Genomic DNA, 22,766 nt, shown 5'->3' on the forward strand with positions numbered 1-22,766 from the left:
TGGTTTCTTTCTAAAAAAAGAAACTGAACTTTCATGCCAAAAGCCATTTCTCCGTATGTTAGGAGCCTTTAAATTTATGATACATCCTTCATTCGAAAATACCATACACCATTTTACAACCTCATACAAAGTTAAACACAGAAGTAATTTTGTTCCCTCTGGAAATTGAGTCAGTTCTAGTTATATGTATGTATGTGTGTATATATATATATATATATATATATATATATATGTATATCAGCTACATAAGCATATGGTTATAATTGTGCATAGTTCAAGATAGGAAGCGAAGAATTAATTTTTCCCCAATTAAAACTGCCAGGGAACTTTAGTAGGCAGTGTACAATTACCAGAATGGGACTTACTGCTTAGTTAAAAAGACACTGCTTGGAAGAGAATCTTCCACCACAAGGAGTGGTCATAGCCTCAGCCCGATGCCTCCTTCAGAGGAGAGCCATAACCCTGCCTGGGTCTTCTGTGGCTTAAAACTCTAGCATGAGGTCCTCTTGTAACTCCACAGTGATGATCACTGATTGGAAAAGCCTGGACACCTTTTGTTTCAGCAAATGTGCATGCAGGTATAAAAGCCAGAGCAAAGCATTCCTTTGTGCATTGCCAGAACAAGCAAGTCAGGAATCTTATTTTTTACTCATCTGATGTTGCAAAGCAGTGTGGGAGTAAGGGAACCACATTCATCGCTGTCACCTCGCCTACACTGCAGGCTCTGGCTCTAGGTAAAACCACACTCAAATAGAAGCTGGCAAATGCACAAAGGGTGGAGGTAAACAGAGAAACAATAGAGGGAAATGATACCCCATGGAGTCCTGCATGTAAGGAATCTGTGTTCCACACAGAGTTTCCCTTTCTCTTTCCATAACTTTGTTGTGGAAAGCTGGGATGTATGCAGAAAATTCCTACATAAGCAGCATTTGCTGGTAAATCCAGTAGTATTTTTAAATGTTGATTTGAAAGAAGATAGTTTCTTCTAAATCATTGTTTGCACATATGTTTTCCTTGCTTTACAAATGCAGCAAGTCAGTTTAATCACTTCAGGTAGTTCCTCCTGCCAGTAGAAACAGTCATTCATGATTGACATCAGCTTTCATAGAAAATGTGAATCATGTGGAGAGAGGGAGAAAAAACTACAAGAATCAGTAGGATTTCATAGAGAACAGTTATGTGACATTGGTAAAGAGACTGAATTTAAGAGGGAGTCCAGAGTGAATTCCAAGACTTTGCACTGCACCCTGCATTATTTAAAGAGTTGCAGGAAACCTGTAGGTCACTCTTTAGATATGACACATGGAGAAGTCTTCAATATCTGTTACAGAGGCATTGAGGAAATTACAGAATATTCAGAGTTGAAGTGACCCACAAGGATCATTGCAGTCCAGCTCTTAGCCCTGCACAGCACCATCCCCAGGAGTCACACCATGTGTCTGAGAGCACTGTCCAAATGCTTCTTGTACTCTTTCAGGTTTGGTCCTGTGACCACTTCCCTGTAGAGCCTGTTCCAGTGCCCAACCACCCTCTGAGTGAAGAATCTTTTTCTAATACCCAACCCAAATCTCCCCTGACTCAACTTCAGTCCATTCCCTTGGGTCCTGTCACTGGTCACCAGAGGGAAGAGATCAGTATCTGTCCCTCTTCTCACAAGGAAGTTGTAGCCTGCAGTAAGGTTTCCCCTCAGTTTCCTCTTCTCCAGGCTGAACAGACCAAGTTACCTCAGTCTCTCCTTGTAAGGCTTCCCCTCAAGGCCCCTCACCATTTTTGTTACCCTCCTTTGGATGCTCTCTAACAGCTTGATATCTTTTTCATATTGTGGCACCCAAAACTGCCCCCAGCACTCGAGGTGAGGCCGCCCCAGCTCAGAGCAGAGCAGGACAATGCCCTCCCTTGCCCAGCTGGCCATGCTGTGCCTGATGCCCCGCAGGACAGGCTTGGCCCTCCTGGCTGCCAGAGCACTGCTGACTCATGTTCAACTTGCCACTGACCAGGACCCCCAGGGCCCTTTCCATGGGGCTGCTTTCCAGCCTCTCATTCCCCAGTCTGTCTGTACATCCAGGGTTGTTCCGTCCAAGGTGCAGAATCCAGAACTTTCCCTTGTTGAATTTCACATAGCTGGGGATTGCCCATCTCTAATTTGTCTCTCTGCAGGCACTCTCTGCCTTTAAAGGAGCCAACAACTCCTCTCAGTTTTGTATCATCTGTGAACTTGCTCAGTGTCCCTTCCAGTCCTGCATCCTAGTAATTTATGAAGATTTTGAAGAGCACAGGGCCAAGGATGGGGCCCTGTAGAACCCTGCTAGTGACAGGTCACCAATCTGATGTCACTCCCTTCACTGTAACCCTTTGTGCCTGACCTGTGAGCCATTTGTTCACCCATCACGTGATGTGTTGTTTGTCCAGCTGTAGGCTGGACATTTTAGGCCAGAGGATTCTGTGAGAGATACTATCAAAATATTTACTAAAATCCAGAAAGGTTATAACAACTGGCTTCCCTTGGTCAACTGCGTGGGTTACCTTGCCATACAAGGAAATCAGGTTTAATAAGCAGGACTATCCTCCCCTGAAGCTGTGCTGGCTGTGACTACTGGTTGTGTTGTCATCCAGATGTTTTTCAATACCTCCTGGGATAATCCTCTCCATAACTTTACCAGGCACAGAAATGAGACTGACTGGTCTGTAGTTTCTGGGGTCCTCTTTCTTGCCCTTCTTGAAAACTGGGATGTTAGCCAGCTTCCAGTCAGCAAGGACCTCTCCAGATTCCCAGGACTGCTCAAAAATGGAGACAGGCCTTGCAATGGCATCAGCACTCTTTAAGTATTCTCAGATGAATCCCACCAGACCCCATAGACTTTAGGCATCCAGCTGGATCAGCAGTTCCCACACAACTTCAGAGTCGACTGGGAGTTTATCATTCTCACAGCCATAGTCCTCCAGTTCAGGGTGCTGGGACCCTCCCAGGTTGTTGTTGGTATTGAAGGCAGAGGTAGTTGTTTCCATTCAGAAATCAGACATATGTAGATGTTCTAACATTTTAGATATGTTTGCTTTGCAAGTTACTGAAAAAACACTGTTTATATGAAGAATAGAAATGACAGAATTATAGAGAAAAAATACCAAAAACATTTAGCCAATCCACATGTTATTGTTAATAATATTTTTAACAATCATACTTGCAATAATTTTGGAATGGTAGTTAATGAATTAGTTTTTCCATCAAAATGTATTTTCTATTTTTAACAGCTTTGTCTGTGGATGAGAATTATAAATTAAGACTATTTAAAATTCTGATAAATATTTTTTTTAGGATCATTCCAATGACCTAGAGGATTTGGGGTATTTTTAATAACATGTCTAACATGTTCGTGTCTGCTGTAGTAAATGTAGGAACTCTAATTTCCATATTTAGCTAATGTACAAATTATTGTGTAGGCAAAGAGGGGGAAAGTCATTACAGATGGATTTTTTTAAAGAAGCTATTAGTTCCCAATTGCATTGCTCATTTGAAACCATATGATGGGTAACTTACTGAAAGGTAGCTCAGTTAACTAATTTATTTTATCTGGAGTTCAAAATGTTTGTTTTGATTTTGGTAACTTAGCAGCCTGAAGTATATTCAAATTCTTTTAAGGGTCTGATTTTTTTCAGAATTGTTCATTTTGATGATAAGTTGTTGTGTAGATTTCCCTAGAACAGCATCTTTGAGATTTTATCTAACCAGACATCTTTGGTTTTACAGAGCCAAATTATTTTTATGCAGATATTTTTTTTTTTTGGACAGCTCAACAGACAGACCTTTAATCAAATACAAAATATTAATGTATTCAAAGCATTTTGTCTTTTATAAAATATGATCCCAGACAGTCTGGCTTAGAATCAGACATAGCAGATGGGATTTTCTGTCGCTTTACTAAAGATGACTCTCTTTCCAAGTTAGATACAAAAGAAGGTGAAAAGCTGCAGTAGAACTGTATTTTGTAGAGAAATTTACCCCTAGACAGAGGTTTGGCTGTAAGGAGGGCTTTTTTATCAAACAAAGATTCATAAGTAAGTTTTGATACAATTAATGCTTTCTTGGCTCCTAGGACATCTCGGGTAATTTTTTAATAAACTTTTCAAAACGTCAATGAAGTGAAGAAATCTAGTAAGGTCTAATTTTGGTCTCTTGCCTGTTAACAAGACAGATTCTTGACTAACAGCCTCCAGTCTTTCTGTTTGCATCCTTCAAAAACCTTTGCAGCCGTGATTCATATTAGGTACAAGGACACCCACTTATGAGTCAGAGCCATCCAGAGAATATCCCACTACTAAGGTTGACAGACCAGCCCCACATGTCAGCACTGGGAACCTAATGAACTGGGAATCTGCTCGCTGCTCCCCGAGCAGAAGAGTGAAGGGTGACTTTGAGCAAATGGTTACAAATGGCATGGAGGAAAATGGCCAAATTCAGAAGGTTAAAAGCAATATAGAAACAGAAGATGCAAGATTATGTAGCTGTACAGTTAAATATGTAAGCTGGAAAATAAAAACCAAAATGCAAGTCTTCCCTGTTGCTTTGATGCAGAGGGGTGTGAATGGAAAATACATGTGCCATGTGGTTTTTTGGTGGTTTTAGTTGTTCACTCCTGTTTCCTTCTCAGTCAGTCCAGGGCCTTCATTGTCTTAACTTCTACTTTTCCCCACTTTTGCAGGTGAGAAGCAAAGATTTGGCTATGACCGGTCAGGATATGACGTGGAGGAGTCTGATGGTGGTGATGAAGATGAAAATGACAATGAGGACGATGATGAAGACAGCCAGGCTGAGTCAGTGCTATCCACCACGCCCTCGGTGACGGCCAGCCCCCAGCACCACCCCTCTCGCCATGGCCTGCAGGATGCTGCCAGCACCGATGATGACATCAGGCTTCCAGACTGCTTCATTGGGATGCACACGGACTCGATGGATGGTCTCCCAAAAGCGCTGCTGACCAAGATGACTGTCCTTAGCACAATGCAGTCAGTCAGCAGGACTTCCAGGTCACCAGCAGAGTCCACCCATCAGGAAGCACATGAGGACAAAGCCCAGGAGAGAGGAGTGGGTCCCTGTGGTGCTGATGTGGCGCTGACGGACATTGCTCCTGCATCTCCAGGTCGCCAGATGTCTGTGGATTACCCTGATCCAGATACAGCCTTGGGCCACTCCTTAATATCAACTGCAGCTCTTACAAAGGTAGGAGTGTCTAAAACCAGGGAGAGAGTGGGATTTTAAGTCCTCCTTCTAAAAAGGTCTTTTTGGAGATTTTTCAAAGAATAAAATGTTTGTCTTTCCCTTCATTCTTGGTGATGAGTCTTTCAGAAGAGTTAAAATTAGTCCAAGCACAAATATATAGGACTGTAGACACAAGGAGCATTGCTTTTCAAATTCTTAAATTTGGTCGTATTCTTCCTGAAAGGTATAATTGTAATATGGTCATTTCAGCTGATGTTTGGAGCTAATAGATTGTATTACAAATCAGAAGGAAATAACAAATACGTGAAATGAACATATGGTGGCGGTTATGTTTTCAGGGGAAAGTGATAGAATTCAGCAATCATTTCACTCTGAAATATGATGATACAATCCTTGGTAATTCCAAAGGGAAATTAATCTCACCCCAAAGTTTTTTGCCTTATCACTTAAAAAAAAGGTGCAATTGTTTATCCTCCAAATATGCTTAATAGTAGAATTAGAAAGAGCACCAGATGTTCAAGGAAACTAGGAGATTGCCCTTCGCACAATAACAAAAGGAGAGATGAACACAGGACTGAGACCTGAGCTCCCAGTGCTCTCAGCTTTTGTCCAAGCTGAAAGAAGATTTTAATCAGAAAAGGATGTATTTTGCCCATGCACGTGTCAGACATGTGGATTTTCAAAGCAGTGTGCAGAAAAATGAGGTCAGTCTGTGCAGGTCTGTGGGAGCATTCAGTAATTTTGGCAATTGTGGTTTTTTAAAACTGTGCCCATGAAATCACAGAGGGAAGTGGCAGGTGCTGAGCCTTTTTCAGTTCAGCAGTGGCTTTAATGGACTGTGATGGGGATGGTAGAAGTCACCATACTGACCCTAAAGATAGCTTTTGGAATTTTTAATTCTTGCTACAGACCATGAAGGCATTTGAGCTTTTTAGAGCAATGCTCAAAAAAAAAAAAAAAAGAGATGCACAATAGTTTAATTAAAGGGGTAATCAAAGCACTGCCTTCTCCATGATGAATGTAATATTTAGGAATATTATATAGAACCAATTAATCATTTAGGTTGGGGAAAAAATCTTGAGATAATCAAGCCCAAGCCTAAACCTAACTGCATGTAGTTACTGAAAAAAATGTAGCAGAAAATTTTCAAAAGCATAAAAAGTAAAAATTTAAATCTGTTTTAAGTATTTAGTGGCTTGGTTTTTTCTTTGAAAATTTACACTACTAGATTTATTTTTTACACAGTTTGAGATAGCAAACTGTTGACATGGAGAAACAGTCACTGCTCAATTGTATTGTTTGACACAGGTTCATCCCTGCTTGTAGGAACTGTGAGTTCATGTGCCAAATGTAAATTGGAGCGAGTTTGTAGTATGACAGAGAATAAAATGAAGTGGTCTCTGATTGCTGTGTATGCCTGCCATAAAATGGGAAGGGTCCTAGTATTTGGAGTTTAGGTTCCGTTGTTGCCAGTGGATACCAGAAGGACATTTAACTGAGTGTACTCCCTCATTAAATGGAACCACTGAAGCCTCAAGGAAATATTCATGCAATTAAAAATGTTGAACGGTATTCATTTACATAGCGTTAATAATTGCCTACATTAATATATTAAAAAAAAAAGAAGGAATGTAAGTAATACGAGGAAGTAATTCCTTTCCAGATTTTCTTTTCCTTTCCCAGATCAAAAGAAGTATCAGCCTTATCTCTCCAGTGGTTAATCTACAGTCTGTTCCTGTTGTGAATGGCTGTGGATCCCAGTTCTTGCACTCAAGAAAAGGAGTCCGCATAGCTCAGGAAGGTTGTTGTACGTTCCTTCGAAAGCATCCATACCAGTTTATCAGGATATCTTGTGAGGTGTCAGTTCTGAGAAATATGTTGACTTCTTTCTCCCACCCATCTTCTCATTTAGACAGAATGGCACTGCATACACTGCATAGCCAGTAAATCACATTCTCCCTTTGCCAATACATTTTCTATGAGCAGATTTCAAAAGCATTTCTGTCTGGTTTTGAGTTTTTTGCCCGCTCTAGAAAATTTTTGAGAGTCAGGACTGTAAAAACTAAGTAAGGTTGCACCACTGTGTGTGTGTGTGTGTGTGTGTGTGTGTGTGTGTGCGCGCGCGTGTGATGAATGTGCCAAAAATGAAACTATAACCATGAGATCACAATTGCACTTTCAGACCACTCATTTTAGGAGATTCTAGGAAAGGAGTTGCAAGCCTTGGTCAGTAATAGGCTGTAGGAGAAGAAAAGGGAGGATAATAATAGCATTATAAATACAGGTGTGTGCACCAAATAAATCACAGTGAGCTGAGGCAGCAATGGATGTGGATCCCACATCTCACTCCCGTATCCACCCATCACCTCCACCTCTGCAGAAGCTGTAGTTGTCAGCCATCTCCTGTCATTGCCTACCCTGTCTGTCACATTAGAAGCACCTATGACAAATGTGCTGTGTTGCTGCCTCTGCCTGCTGGAGGCTGTAATGCCTTCAGGAGAGGATCCCAGTGCATCAAAAATGTCAGCTTATGCTTATTTAACCTTCTTGCCTGAGGTGATTTCCACATAAAACAGTTCTCCAAAGTCTTCTCGCCACTTAAAACACACGTACAAAAGATACTCCGCAATGTTTTTGAGCACTCGTGTTTGAGAGAAATTAGGCAAGGGTAATTAGGAGAGGGAAATGCAATTAGTGGGTGAGGAAGAAGGTGGAAAAAGAAAGAAAGGAAATCAGTTCATTGTTTAAGCTGAGCACTATATACTGTGAACCATTTTTTTGTTGTTCTTTCTTAAAAGGGGGCATGGGAAGCACTTCCATCTCCCTCGTGTTTTCATGTTGCTGAAGGGCAGCGGTGGCTGCAACATTAACACGCCTGTGTTGTTCTCTCCCAGAGCACGCCCTCCATTAGCTCCCCGTCCTCGCTGGCAGACCACAGCATGCCGACGACAGCGCCATCACCCTACACCGAAATCCCGGAGAAGTCGGCTGCCGAGCCAAGAGCTCCCCAGACTCACCTCTTCAGCCACCTGCCCCTGCACTCGCAGCGGCAAGCCAAGGCTCCCTACGGCATGGTGCCAGTCGGGGGCATCCAGGTGGTACCTGCTGGCCTGGCCACCTACTCCACCTTTGTTCCCATCCAGGCAGGGCCAGTGCAGCTCACAATCCCAGCTGTGAGCGTGATTCACAGAACTACCAGCGCCCTTGGTGAGACAGGTGGCACGGCCGCCAGCACTACCACGAATCCTGTGGGAGTCGCCGAGGTGAACAGCGTGGTGCCATGCATTCCCATCGGCCAGGTGAGCGTGCCGGGCATTCAGGGGCTCGGCACACCCAGCCTGCAGCCTCTGCCGCCGCTGGGCATGGAGACAGTGAACATCCTAGGCCTGGCAAACACCAACATCGCCCCACAGATACGCCCTCCGGGAATTACCCTCAACGCTGTGGGCCTCCAGGTGCTGACGGCTGGTGCGGCCCCGCAGGGCACCCCCAGCCCACAGGGACACCTTCCTGGCCTGCAGATCCTGAACATCGCCCTGCCGACCCTTATCCCCTCCGTCAGCCCCGCCAGCGCCAAGGGGCACGGAGCCTCCGAGGCACTCACCGCAGGCTCCAAAGCCAGCGAGGTCCAGCTGGAGCCATCTCCTGTTGGCTTCCCCATGGCCGAGGCTGGCCAGGCCGGGCGGGATGCTTCTCCTCAGGCAGTGGCTGGCAGCCAGCGGTACGGCGGGAAGAGTCATCCTGAGCCCACCCCAGTGACCAACCCCGTTGGTCCCGGGAAAGCTGATCCTGAAAAGACTGACCTCGCGAACCCCAGCAAGCCAAAGCGTGACCCCCCTGCCCTCCAGGTGAAGAGGGCTGCCCTGGCAGAGCCCCGCTCCAAGGTGAATCCCAACACATTAACCAAGTCCCCAGTCCACCGAACTGTCACCCCGGACAGACAGGTACCCAGGCCAGCCGCCCCGCCCCAGCGGCAAAACACGGTGCAGTTTAGTGATGGCAGCAGTGACGATGAGGATAGACTTGTAATAGCAACCTAGTTTTCGTTTTTCATTGTGTTTTTATTTTTAGAGTTTTTTGGGTTTTTTTATAACACTTGCAGGTTTCTTTGCAAACCTTCCTTTCCTTAAAGCACATTTTTCTGACACAAACCCATTACTAATCTTCGTGCAATCATGAACTCTTGACCAATAATTGTTGTTTCTTGTCAGCTCCAGCCATTTTTGTACATGTTGTATAGACGATTGTGCCTTTTTGGAGTTTCATGTTTAGAAACCTGTACAGATTGTTGAATATATATATATAAAAATATATATATAAAATATGTATATTAAAACCAGGTAGTTGCTTGTGTTTAGTAAGAAAACATCCTATGTCAGATAAATAAAGGATTAAATTATATGTTGCACTGTTAAATGTAAATTTTTATGGCTGTGGGACAAAGTTTCTGTGTACAGATCTAGTATGTAAAACTCCATATTTATTGTATCCATATTAGTCTTGGAAAAGGGTCTGTCCATCTTTCTTGTGTAAGACGGTAGCTTTACACTTCAAAGAGAAATACAGTATCTGTGTTACAAAATATTACAGTAAAATTTTGTTTACTGACTTTACCATTGCTTATGTTGTGCCTTCTTGATGCAGTCCGGTAGCTAGAGAGGTGCTTGACTCATTCCTTTCAGTGCCCTTCCAGCTGGTTCAGCTTGAAAGGATCTGGTGGTGGTAAAAGCCCCTGTGGTCACCTGCCATGGGAGAGAGAGTAACTCATTGGTCTTTACTTGGAGTAAAATCTTCCATTTCAAAATATCCAGCAATTGCAGAGTGGGGAGGAAGTCCCTCAGCTTTCCATAGAGGAAGTATCCAAGCCACCTTGTGTTTTTTTCCTAACTAAATTTGAAGATTTGCCTGAGGGAAAATGGCAAAAGGGTCACAATTAAATATTTTTTTATTTGTAATCTTGAACTATAAAACCACTTTTTACTGACATTAAAATGTTACACAAGAAAGGAATAATTCTTTGTGTGTTAATTGCAAAATCCAAAATACAGTTGGTGAAAATGTCACTACTGTAATGAGGGTTTGGCATTACTGATTACCATCAACTTCTTAGGAGACTACATTTCAGGAGATCTTCATTTACAGGTAGACAAAGCCATTTTCTCCCTAAATACAACTTTGTCTTACGCATGCAGGAAAAGAAGAAGGGACTAGAGGTTTTACACATACAGTTAATGTGCTGTTTTAACAACAAACCTGTCATACTGGGCATACAAAACTTGGATGGATCCCGGAATAATGAAATTTAACACTCTTCTGTTTGCACATAGTGAAAACAAATAAAAATTATCACTGAATTGTTGAGGCATTCCAACTGTGGCAGGAGACACGTCTGACAAGCAACAGGGCTACACATTCCTAGAAGTTTCAAATTTACTTGGGATTCATGCTGTAATTTTTAAATAGAGTTGGTTTCCGGCTGTGTCCTTTTATCACGTTGTTACTGAAGTTTTTATAAACCCTTTAATAGCCAAATTCCAGTAGGACACTGGAAGGTGTAAATTAAAAGCACGATCACCTTTATGGAATTAACAAGGATGAACACATATAAAACAAGTGGAAGAAAAGGACAGGAAGCAAATCTGGAAAAAAAGGGAGCGAATTTGAATGTGAGTTGGGCTGCATTGTTCACAGATTAACTCCTGTATCCATCTCAAGGAAGTAATTCATACCTTGCACTGCTCATATTCAAAAGCAGCACTACCCTAGATCCATTTTTAACTTTACACTGTCTTTTGTACAGTACTCACATTGTACTCATTACATTATTCCATTACAGCGTGTTGTAAAACTGTAGGCGATGTTGAATGAGCTTTATTAACTTCCAGAAAGAGCACTTCAGTACCAGAAAGCCATTTCTATTACTCGTGATTATCAGCAATTGTACTAATCTAGCAATTAGGAACACACACTAGAAAGGGGAAATTACTCCTGTCTCTAACATGAATGTGCAGAGCCTTGCTGAGGGCCCAAGCACCCAAACCACCAAGCACTCTCAACTCACATTGAGCTTCATGAGAGTTAAAAGTCCTCGGCTCCCCACAGCGCCGGACTTCAAAATTTTGAGTGTCTTACGTGCAACCCCTGTTGTGAAATGTCACTGTGCATTTGTATGTTCATATAAGTGTAGTAGTGGTGTCAACGTGTCTTGTACCATTATCATTTTTACCTATGTGAAATTACCCCAACTGGCCAAAGCTAGAACCAAAACATTGCTGTGTTACATGTGCTTTGAGAGCCTGAAGCTTTTTCTAGTAGAATCAGGTGACAGTTTGCATTTAATGAACTCAAGAAATTTTGCATTAGTTTTAGCTTCTTTGAAATGAACACCTACCAGCAAACTAGAGCTATGATAATTAATTTGAGCATATTTGTCTAAAACATGACCACAAAAAGATGAAAGAATCAGCTTTACAGCAAAGTAATACTATCTCCAAAATTTTGAATACTACTTATTACCATTTTCCTGAGTTTTATAAGGCAGCAGTGGGTAAGGAATTGCTGTTGCACATGCCCCTGAGTCCTGATTTTACTAAACTCCAGAGATTTACTGTATACACATCTTAAATATTTACTTGACGAGCAATTTGTGGTGTGCTCGTATTCTGCTCAGGATTAATTCCAGGAAGTCTCCAATTTAACAGAAAATTCAGCTTGGTGAATTGGGTGATCTGCATCTGTCTTTTCTATTCTAGGTGTTTTGAAAACATCAAGGGCAAGAGATGGAAGCATATCTTGAAGAGTAACAATGACATGACAACAGATATGTCAAAAAGAGGAACATTAAGATGTGTCATTTGGTAAGTTCATTTTAGGACAATAGGGAGAAATTATAAGAGAGTGGGCACTGATTCAGCCATAAGGCCCAGAAGATGTGAGTTGCTTCTGGGGATGTAAAGCTGCAGGTCAAGAGATCCGAGGACAAATACTGCATCATCACTTACCCATGCAAAGCAGATAAGCTACATTTGAAGCAGAAACTACTATTAGCAGGTAGTTGCAGATATATCTAATGGTCACATCAAGGCTGAAGGAAATCAGTTTTGTAGAACACTGTGGTCTTGAACACTGTTTCCCTTCCCTCTAGGATGTTTCCAAATGGATATTCCTTGAGTTGCCTCTACAGCTTGTGCAATAAGAAGCAGCTAATTAGGAGTGTGACCAGACCTGATAGAATTCTGTAAACTCTGTACATCTCCTCTGTTAGTGCCTGTAACCAACACCTATAAATGCGTCAGCACACGAGCGTCCTGCATGAGCACAAGCCTGTGACTGCTGTGTTAGCAATTACATTTTCATTCTGATTTAATTCCTTTTATTTTAAATTGTGTTGTATCTTTTATTGTCTTGTCCAGAGTTATCAGTGATGAGGAAATCACATTCCCCTTGCCACAAGGATCTTTCTGTTCAAAGTAGTAGCAAACATCTCAGAAACCTGCCAGTACAGTATTAGGCTGCTCTTCAGATGGTGTGAATTATCACAGCTGAATTGGAATAAATAACACCGGGCTGTTTACTCAGGGATCAGTTTTTAATGACTCTGTCAGACACCCTCTGGCAAATCCAGCACAGCTGTTTAAACATTAAAGGGCCAGAACAAGTGTTGTCCCTCAGTGTACCCAGGCACACTCTGGCATCTTCTCACAACCTATTCCCCTTAGGAGGGTGTAAGCAGGTGCCAGCTAAAGGCTGGGTACAAATACAACCAGAGTACAGACACAGCATAGTCAGCTTCTGTGTGATCCGTGCAGATGGTTCTCTGTGATCTGCCAAAAGCCCTCACTAGATAAAGAATCAGTGGCCAGTGGCCTGTAGCTCTTTCAACTAGACCTTACTTGATTTCTCTTTGCAATACGTGATGTTTGCAGGTGATGTGGGTACCTGATTTTGGAGGCAGCATGTCCATATAATAACAATAATGAGTTTGAAACATGAACTCTATTAAATGTGTCTGTGTTTCCCGTTGGGGCTTTAATAAGCTACAGCATGGCCTACCTGTCACTTCTTAGGTCAAGAATTAAACCAGAGACAGACATGTCCAATGTCCTGGCCTCAGATCTCTTGATCTGCAGCATTACATCCCCAGATGCAACTCCCAGCTTCTGGATCACAGCTGAAATAAAGTACTTTGTAGGTGCAGGGGTGCTCTGCCCTGCTTTGATTACTGCTGCTGTACACACCTTTGTCCCTTTCTTTCTCAAGTAATTTGCTGAGCTTCAGGTTGCTGTGAATTATGCCCTGAGTCTAGAGCAGCCCACACTTGGTCCATATCAGCCAGTCCCCTGCCAGAAAGTCTGACAGCAGTGTTTTGCATACACATTCAAGTGCCCATCACATGCATTTCATCTCAGACAACCTATGCAGGCTGAACACAATATGGCCCACCTCAGAGCCAGAGATGTACCATGAAACAGGCATACCATGCCTTACATTTAGCTAAACATTTTGTATGGTTTCTTAACAGATTTTTCTTGCCTTGAGTTTACTGACATGTGGTTAAACAGAATATAAAATTAATTTGTCACTATATAACTTACTCCAGAAGTCCTCATTTTTTGCAAGATAAACCTCACTAAGCTTTCATAAACACTGTCGTTTAAACCTGTAAACTGCCCTTCAGACATGTGTTTAACACTGGGACAGTTTCATCAAAACAAAATAAAAAATTCTCAGTTCTGGCATGAGTGACTTGCCAAGAGCCATGGAAACCAAACAATCCACAAGTGAGAGTGCTCACTCAAGATACCTTCAGCTGATTTATCTGATGGGCCACTGCTTCATTGTTTTGGAAAGGTTCTCTGAGACGAGTATGACCATCTCCTCCTTTCCTTGCTTTCCTGGTTTTTCATGGGAGCAGAAAGTGTCACCCATCTTAGGTGACTTCTGGCCAGTCTCTAATTGTGAATGTTACATTATGAATGACTTAAAAAAAAACATGGCTAGAATTGTCTTCCCATGTCTTAGGGAAATTTCTGTTCCCTGTAAGGAGTCTCAGCACCTACAGATGGTCTTTTCAAATGATACCTAAAACACCAAAGACTTAACACCATTTCTGGCTTATATCTTTGAGGGTAAGACCCCTTTCTTAGTTCTAGACATCGGACTGTTGATTCTGTTACTGACTTAGGATGAAAACAAGCTACTTTAAAGTACTTCAAATTGATTATTAGGTAATTTTATATGGAATGTTTGTGGGTGGATGAGCATACAGCAACAAGGGTGTAACGGCTTGTAATTTATTGATGTTCATGTTTTGTTCCAGGAATGTTAAATCAGGGAAAAAAGAAAACCAAAAAAAGGTGTTGTTGACATATATGTTTGTCTGTACATTTCTCCTCTTTATACTGAACAGACCACTCAAAATGTTAGGAGGTGACTGGTGATTTTCAGATATTCCATGAGATGTAAGGAAACCATGCTAGCTGAAAGATGGCAAGGCTTTAACATTCCGATGGTTCAGTCATGGAAACAAAACTTAGAGTTCTAAGATGAGTCAATTAGCTAGGCATGCTTAGTTTTCTTTGGTAATTGTAGGCTTGTTTTCCCCAATAAGGTCAAATGTTAAGGCTTGTTTGGTTTTGTGGCCGTGCTCTTTAGTGTATTTGAAATCCATTACCATGCATGAGGCATTTGTGCTGGAAATGGGCCAACTGAAGGCTATTTGTAAAGTCAAATGCCCCCAGCATTTCCTCTTTTTGTTGAGTTTAGGCAGTTACAACATCCCTTTGGGCTTCGGGAGTTCTATTTGCTGGTCTGAGGCATTTTGGTGTTGGTACCTAAATACCTTAGGGTAGGATTCCTCCTTCTGAGAAAGAGACAGTTCCAGAAAGAGGTGACAGTTCCATCTCATATCATAAATAATAAGCTCTCCATTAAAATCACTGACCGCTAAGAGCCGTTTTCCACCCCATCATCTTCCTGCTCCAGATCCAGGTATGGAAGTGAATTCAGAGCCCACAGCTCTCATCCCCATTGCAGCCCCACTCTCCTGAGGGGTTTTTCACAGATTGCCTGTGGAAGGCAAGAGCGATCCCTGGACATGAACTTGCAATGAGGGACACAGCACAGAGGGAGCATCATTGAGAACATCCACTCACCTCCCACAAGGACAAGGTGCATCAGTAGGGATTTTGCTCAGTGCTGGGCCTTGTGCAGGAACAGATTTTGTAAAAGGAGTTTGCATCGTTGCAAGAGGGTTGGAATAGATGACCTTTAAAAGGTCCCTTCCAACTCAAACAATATTCTATGAACAGGACCTACTCAGACCTGAAGCACTTGAGTGGAAAGCCATCATCTTGAGACTTAACCCTTCCTATCCCTTATGATCAAGGCAAATCAAGTCAAATTGAAGGATTAAATGGCATTTTTTGACAGAAATTGTTGACTGATCAGAAGGAATTTTGACAAGAAGTCAAAATTCCCTGATTGAACGGAACATTACTACATCCCCTGAATCTGCTAATGCTCAAACATTCCCCAGCCTGAGCAGCTGCCCTTCTGGCATGCAGCTGTCCTGCACAGGATCTAACAAAGTAGTAACCTTCAGGAACACTATGTCCAGAGTGATCATGCCCTTTGTACAACCCAATCACAAGGGCTTCATCCTGAATACGTGAGCATGAGGAGGAGGAGATGGTGCTGCCCATTTCTTCTATGCTCATCTTCCAACACCAGAGTGGTGGCAAGTCTCTGCCACCAAGAGGTGCCAGGGAAGATGCAGTCACCATCCTCTAGTGCAGCACCAGCTCCCTCCTCATCAGCCAGGGACTACACAACAAGGGAGGTGATGTCCCTCAGGTCCCTGGGTGAACAGGCACCTCCATTAATTACACTTCCTTCTCAGGAGGCTGCTCCAAGCTCCTGTGCTCTGGCCAGGCCAGCTGCAGGCACTCACTGGCTGAAACAAGGCCAGGAGAGAAGAAAGAGGGAAAGATAAACCAAGCTGCAAGACAGAGCAAGCCAGGGAGAGCATGGGAGACAAGGAGAGCATGGCGTTGTAACCAGGCTGCTGGGCTGTTTGGGCACAGGAAGGCAGCTCTTGTATTTCAGACCTGTTAGCCAGTGTTAGGTGTGTCCCTGGTTTGCAAAAACAGTCTGGGTGCCAGAACAGAAGCAAATGTTGAAACAGTGACTCTTTGCAAAACAGAAGTCATGTTTTCATCTGGACACCAGACAGTTTTGCTCCACCAAAAAATCGAGTGGGTGGTTCAGAAACCATTTTTGACACCTAGAGATTTAAATTGTGTTTCTCTCTTTGTTTATTCCCACATCTATAATGATCTGTGATGTTTTTCTTATTTACAGTGTTTCAGAGCAAGAGCTCACACATCTAATGCTGATTAATTCTGCTGGACTGAGCAACTGGCTCCCCTGTGGATATCCTGTTTTCCTGTGAATCATCACTCCTTGAGACATCTTCCAACTCAGATCAAAGGTCCCGAATGTATTAGATACTAAGACATCAGACAGCTCTAATAGATTAGAAAAGACACACACAAAGAAACGTGTCCCATCTTCTCCCTCCTGTCCTGCTGAAAACTGGCACAGTGAACATAATCCTAAACTCTTGTCATAAAAACTAGAAAGACAAAAAGAAGAAGAATGGAGAGAGATTTTGGGAATGTAGTTTACCCAAAGATTTCTGCAAATTGCCCTTTCTAGGTATTTGCACTTTTGTACTTACTTAGTTCTCCCTTAGAGTTGGGAACTTCTCAGGCTAGATTCTCATCTGATGGAAAATGGCATCTGTGAGCTTCAGCAAGACCTGCACCAACTGCGTCAGCAGAGGACTTGGGACTATCCCTTTAAGCACTGAGCCTTGCCTACAAACACAAAAATTAAAGGAACATGAACACCTGTAGTCTGTTTTTTTCAAGTTTACATAGTCTGCTGCATCCTTCGTGGTTTTATTCAATTTTCTATATAGCTACATGAACAACTGAAAGGGTCCTGTACAAGTGAAATGCCAAAACCTGAGGTCATGAGGTCAAACTAGATTATCTTAATAGTATCTTCTCCTCTTGCAATCTTTGCACACAGGTTTTATCTGATAAAGAAGTTAAAGTCTTTATTTCAGCAACATTTGATCTTGAAGATTATACAAATAATTAGTCTTTTAAGCTTCTGAGCTTTTTTTAAAATAGAATTTTAAACTCTCCTTTTAATGGATGCCTTTTAATCCTTATGTTTAAGTGTAAGAACCATGCTTGATCCCAGAAGACAGACAATGTGTTTGGATAGTCAGAAGGCCATTTTTATGGGAGTGTTTGAACAATGCATTGTGTTTTTTCAAGAAGCTCTTCCTCCAATCAGTGGAAAGAGCTGACTGAGGGACCAGAGCACAGTCTTTTGCTGTCGTTAAGCTCATATCAAAGAAGATAGAATGTGCTGCTCTTACATCTTAGAGTGGACTCTGCCAGGCTTTTTTTTAGTCCTAAACTTCTCTTCTTGTATCCTTCTGCACTAGGAGGGGAAAATAAACCCTTTTAACCTTATGCACTGTGAATACTCACTTGAAGGCAGTGGAGGAAAGAATACCCAGCAGGAATACACTCTGTAAACACTCAGCAAAGTCATTAGATCTGCATATTTTTAATCAATGAGGTCTTGGCAAAATAAAGAGTGGTGGTTTTTATCCAGACTGTAGTTTGTCCAAGTCCTTGGGTGGGGTTCAGCTGTTTATGTTTTCTTTGAGGAAAAATGTCCTCAAGGTCTGGTGCTGAGTTGTTCTTTGCCTCCAAAAAAAATAACCCCAATGTGGGAGTATCATATGGCAGGGTTGTGAGAGACATGTGAACTGAGCCCAGAGTTTGCCCCTTGATGCAGCTCAGGCATCCATCAGGGCCACTGCAACCACCCAAAGGAGTGGGACTGGGTTTGAAGAAACTAGGGCCAAATGACAAGGAAAATACTAACCTTCTGCATAGAAACAGAAACCTCACTGCCCATTCCTGAGGACAAATAGATAATCTTTTTTATTTTCAGTATCAGTGGAATTTCTGTTGTTTTCATGATCTTCCCCTTTTAATTGGACCCACGTATGCAATACATATGTACTTAGAAATGCACTGGAAATAGTGATGGATAACATCGTTTTCCAACATTTGAAAGAGGGGGGGGCAATTGTTGGTATGTCCAGTCCAGGAAGCAGTAGGAATACCACAGCATATGCTTGAGACTTTGCTAAGCATGTAGGACATTAAACCAGATGCTTCATCTCCCCCAGATTCTTCCCTCTCAATTCATCTGGGGCAGTGATGAGGGAGCTGAAGACTGCTGGCTTTTTACCTAGTGGTACTTTGTTCCTCAAAAGGGTTCAGACTCTTAGCTCCTCCTGCTAGGGACCATTTACTGAGCACACCTCGTGTTCTGTATGTGCATGGTAGCGCAATTTTGTCAGGCCCATCAAATTATGCAATGCCTTGGGTTGGAAGGGACATTAAAGGCCATCCCATTCCACGCCCCACCCCCCCCCCACGCCATGCGCAGGGTTGCCCCCCTTGTGGAATACTGACCAAACAATAAAGCTGTCGGAATAATGATGCCAAACCATCACTTCCCAGGGGGAAAGTGGAGCTGGAGGTTGTGTGTGTCTCACTAGCAATTATCTTGTGACTTTCTGGCACAGCATAAAAAAGAGAGCTGTCTGAGAAGGGGTTGGATTTTATTGCTTGGGAAGGTGATGTGAAATACTTTTCAAATATTTGTTTGGGACAGAAAATTAAGACAAAGAAGACAAAGCCTGGCCTCAGCACTGTCACAAGCAGTCTCCTACCGCCTTTGGGAAGGCCAGGATTTTGCTCATGGATTTTTAATGCTGGCACAGAGACAGTATCTTACAACAGAGCGTGGGCATTTCTGGCACTGTGGGGATTGCTGTTAATGACACCGGAAAGTGGGTTTTTTTTCTATTTTTTTTTTAACCTGGCATTGCTCGTTCAAGCAAATTAAAGTCTGATACATTCGCATTTCTATGTGTCATTAACCCAGACACCTACTGCAGGGCCTAAAGCTTGTGGCTGCTGGAGAGATTAAATCCTACTAATGCACTTTTCCTTACACACTGAGGGAATCTGGAGTCTCTCCTTTTGAAGCGGACTTGCTGTTTTGACTAATTGCTTCTGGTAACAGTTAATAGCATTTTGCAAAGGCACTTCATCTGCTGACAGCAGATTGATGTAAGGAAGGGACACAGTTCACATTTCCAAAGGGAGTATTGGGAAACCCATTACCAGCTTCATTAATCTGTTAATAATAAAATTAAAGTACAAATAAAATGTGACAAATTGAGTTCTGTTGTGAAAGTCGCTTTAACAGGAGGCTCTGAATAAAGGTCAAAACAGACTCTGATTTCTGCTGTGTTCTAATAGTAGAATCAGAGGAGAGCATTGTAGAAACACTGTAATTAATCTGGCAATACTATAATTGTCCCTTAGTGAGTTTGAGGAGATTTTTTTTTTCCTTTTTCCTTGAGAGCATTTACAAAACCCAGAACATAAAACTCTGTCACACAACATTTAAGTGCTAATCCAATTTCACAGGAAGCTTTCAGCAATGTAGGTATGGTAGGCTTATTCTCACTCCTGCCTTCTTGTGGCTGCTACATCAGTCAAAACTCAAGTTTACCCAGCACAAGGGCAAAAGAGAGAGGAAAAGCCGTGCAGGAGTAGATCTTCTAACAGCTTTCAAAGAAATCAGCCTGACACTGGAAACAAGCTTCACCAGAGTCAACCAGCCAGATCAGACATCCCTTTTCTGGCAAGGATGGCATTGGCTTGCCAAACTTGTTTAAAATTAAAATGGATTTACTTTTAGGGTTATCCCCCAAACCTATTGGTACTCCCTGCATCAACCTTCCTAGCCACATTCTAGGTTAGCAGGATATCTTAATCTAGACTATTGTTAAATAATCCTCCTGCTAAGACCTTCAGCTAATACTGCAGGAAAAAACTGCTAAGAATGAGACTGATTCGTCTCTCCAAGGCACAGTGTGAATGGGTTCTGTAGAAAAAGATCAAATTTATCAAATTCCTTCCTATTATTGTTGAGCAATTGCCCCAAAAGCAGCCAGTCACAGAGCATAATCTGGAGACACAGCTGCAGTGAATGGAGAGCTTCCTGCAGCCTGGCAGAGCAGCCTCTGCTGGGAGCACCTGAACCAAAGGCATGCTATTAAAGAACCCAGCCAGGCAAACAAATACATAAACATGTTAATGTGAAGTGTTTGAGGAGAATGGCTCATTAAGTCAGGCAGAATAACAATACAGAAAACTAATAGCTCTATTTTAAAAATCGGCAGGAGGAAAGGGAGAAAGTTGTCCTATTGTTCTATGCAAGCCAAAAGGAGTCTGTAGAGCCTTCTCTTCTCCAGTCATTTCAGGGATAATCCCAACCCTGAAGAGACCAGATTTCCAGTTTGAGGAGCACCATATAGAGTTGGCTATGTCAGGAAAGATGTAAGGGGAGGGTGAAGATAAAGAATAAGGGAAGAAGAACAAGGAACCATTGTTACCTGGTCTCATACAAGATGTGAATAGCTAGGTGAGGAATTGCCCCAGAGTTGATGGGTTGAGGGTCTGGGTAAGGCAAGAAGCCTGAAGCAGATACCCATCAGTGTGAAAACACTCATAGATTGGAAATAGGATATAAACTGGGCTTAGCAGCCAGAAATTTATGTGGGTTATAGAGGAGCTCTTAAGCAGAGAGGCAGACTGTGGAAGGGAGAGAGGGCAGCAAGAAAGCTGCTGGTTCTGGATGGATGAATTTTTCATTAGCACAGTGGTCTCACAGAGGAAGGAGCAGGACAGAGGCTCACATGAGCATATTTTTATGCCACAATGTATAGCAAGAATTATTCTTGTGCTCAGACTGACTCTAGCTGCTTTACACTCAGTCTCACATTTAATATCTATTTGTGGTAAACACCAAGTCAGACCTCTAATTCTTGTGGTAGTGATTTGAGCACTAGAAGTGGAGCAATCCAGTTCAGTTTGGGTTCACAGAGAGCTAAGTTGTCTGTGCATGGGGGAAGATTTTGGGAAAAGCAATGATGGCCAGGCCCAGAATTGCAGCTGCTTTGGGATGTGGAACTAACCTTATTTGAATTTTCTTTGTCAAGGACTCTCTCCAGCTAAGAGGCATTATTATTAGGGCAAAAACATGGCCTTGCTGGCCAAGCACCAAGAGCCTCAGCTGAGGTAAACATCTACGTGTCTGTCTGTTGTGCCAGGGTCATCTGTAGGAACAACCATCACAAAAATTGCCATACAGTCTAAATGGCTGTTGTCTGTCCTTCAAGAGGTTCTCTTTAAGCTCTTCAGGGCTTCTCACACTAAAATAAAATGGTAGGTGATAGAAAATAAAGCAGCTTGCAGCAACAAAATAGTTGCCTGCTCATGTAAGTAGAGAGAAGTATAAGTGATGGTAGCTTGGAAAACCAAGATATCAAATCTCAAACAAGGGCTTTTTTTTTTTTTTTTTTTTTTTGAGGTAGGAGCAGAGGAAAAAAATTTTTCAATCTGGCAAAGAATAAAGAAGGAGCAAAGACCTAAAGCTAGAAGCTTAAGTGAGACATGTGAGTTGTTACAAAGATAGAAGGCAAATGAGGATATATAGTCAATATGAGAAGAGTTTAATATGGTATGTTCGCCATTCCTTTCAGTCTTATGTTAATATTTGGATAACTTTCTCCGTGGCTCAATCACCACTTCTGAGATGACGCAGAATTTATTGAAGGAGCCTCTTTGGCTCCAATTAAACAAAAGATAGAGCATAGATTCCATGCTCCCCATGGCCGTACAATTTATAGACATATGAATTTATGGGAAGGGAGTTTGCTTTTAAGATCCCAGTGTCTGGCTGGTTGCCTGGTGTGAGAGAAGGACAAATCTACCTGCAGGGATATGTGCTGGACACTGAGGCATGCCTGACTTCCAGGCACTCGGTGTCACCAATGTCCTCAGCTTAGAGCTATCCAACTGAGTATTTTCAACACATTTTCTAGGGGAGAGTTTATATCCTAAAGTTCAAGCCTGAAAACTGCCATGATTTATGTGCTTGACCCACTGCAAGCAGTGTAATCGACTGGGGGAATGGTTACCACATCAATCACAAACCATAAAGTCAGGTGTGTATGAAGTCCAAGGGGCAACTCATTGCTACTAAACTAAAATTCTGGAGAGTTGGGTGTGTGTTTGAAGTTTCAGGGCCCAGAAGGTTCAAAACAAGTATAGGTGAGAAAATATTGCACTGTTTTGCAGGCCTGGGCACTGCGGTCTCTTAATCAGTTTAAGAACATAGATTATACCTTGGTTGTAGAGGCATGAGGAAAGATCTATAATCAGAAAAGATACTGATAAATGCTGGATGGGGTAGCCTCTTCTTTCTGGAAGGTAGCATCTCCCAGGCTTGGCAGGAGCCCCGGTCAAGTTCCCCAGGCAGCAACACCAAGCTCTCAGCTGGGCATGGGGACAGTCCTGCAGGGAAGGGACTGCCA

At 42.4% G+C, this 22,766-nt stretch overlaps 1 protein-coding gene across 1 annotated transcript in view; it reads left to right on the top strand.

The window, feature by feature from the left end:
• Nucleotides 1–9,828, top strand: part of HIVEP1 (HIVEP zinc finger 1) — a 77,019-nt gene extending 67,191 nt beyond the window's left edge. The window contains 2 exon segments of the mRNA XM_068186231.1: nt 4,698–5,215; nt 8,110–9,828. Coding sequence (XP_068042332.1) covers nt 4,698–5,215; nt 8,110–9,255 — 1,664 coding nt within the window. The 3' untranslated portion in view covers nt 9,256–9,828.
• The last annotated feature ends 12,938 nt before the right edge of the window (nt 9,829–22,766 follow it).

This window comes from Anomalospiza imberbis, chromosome 1 (genome assembly GCF_031753505.1).
Source record: "Anomalospiza imberbis isolate Cuckoo-Finch-1a 21T00152 chromosome 1, ASM3175350v1, whole genome shotgun sequence".
In the NCBI taxonomy this organism is placed as follows: Eukaryota; Metazoa; Chordata; class Aves; order Passeriformes; family Viduidae; genus Anomalospiza; species Anomalospiza imberbis.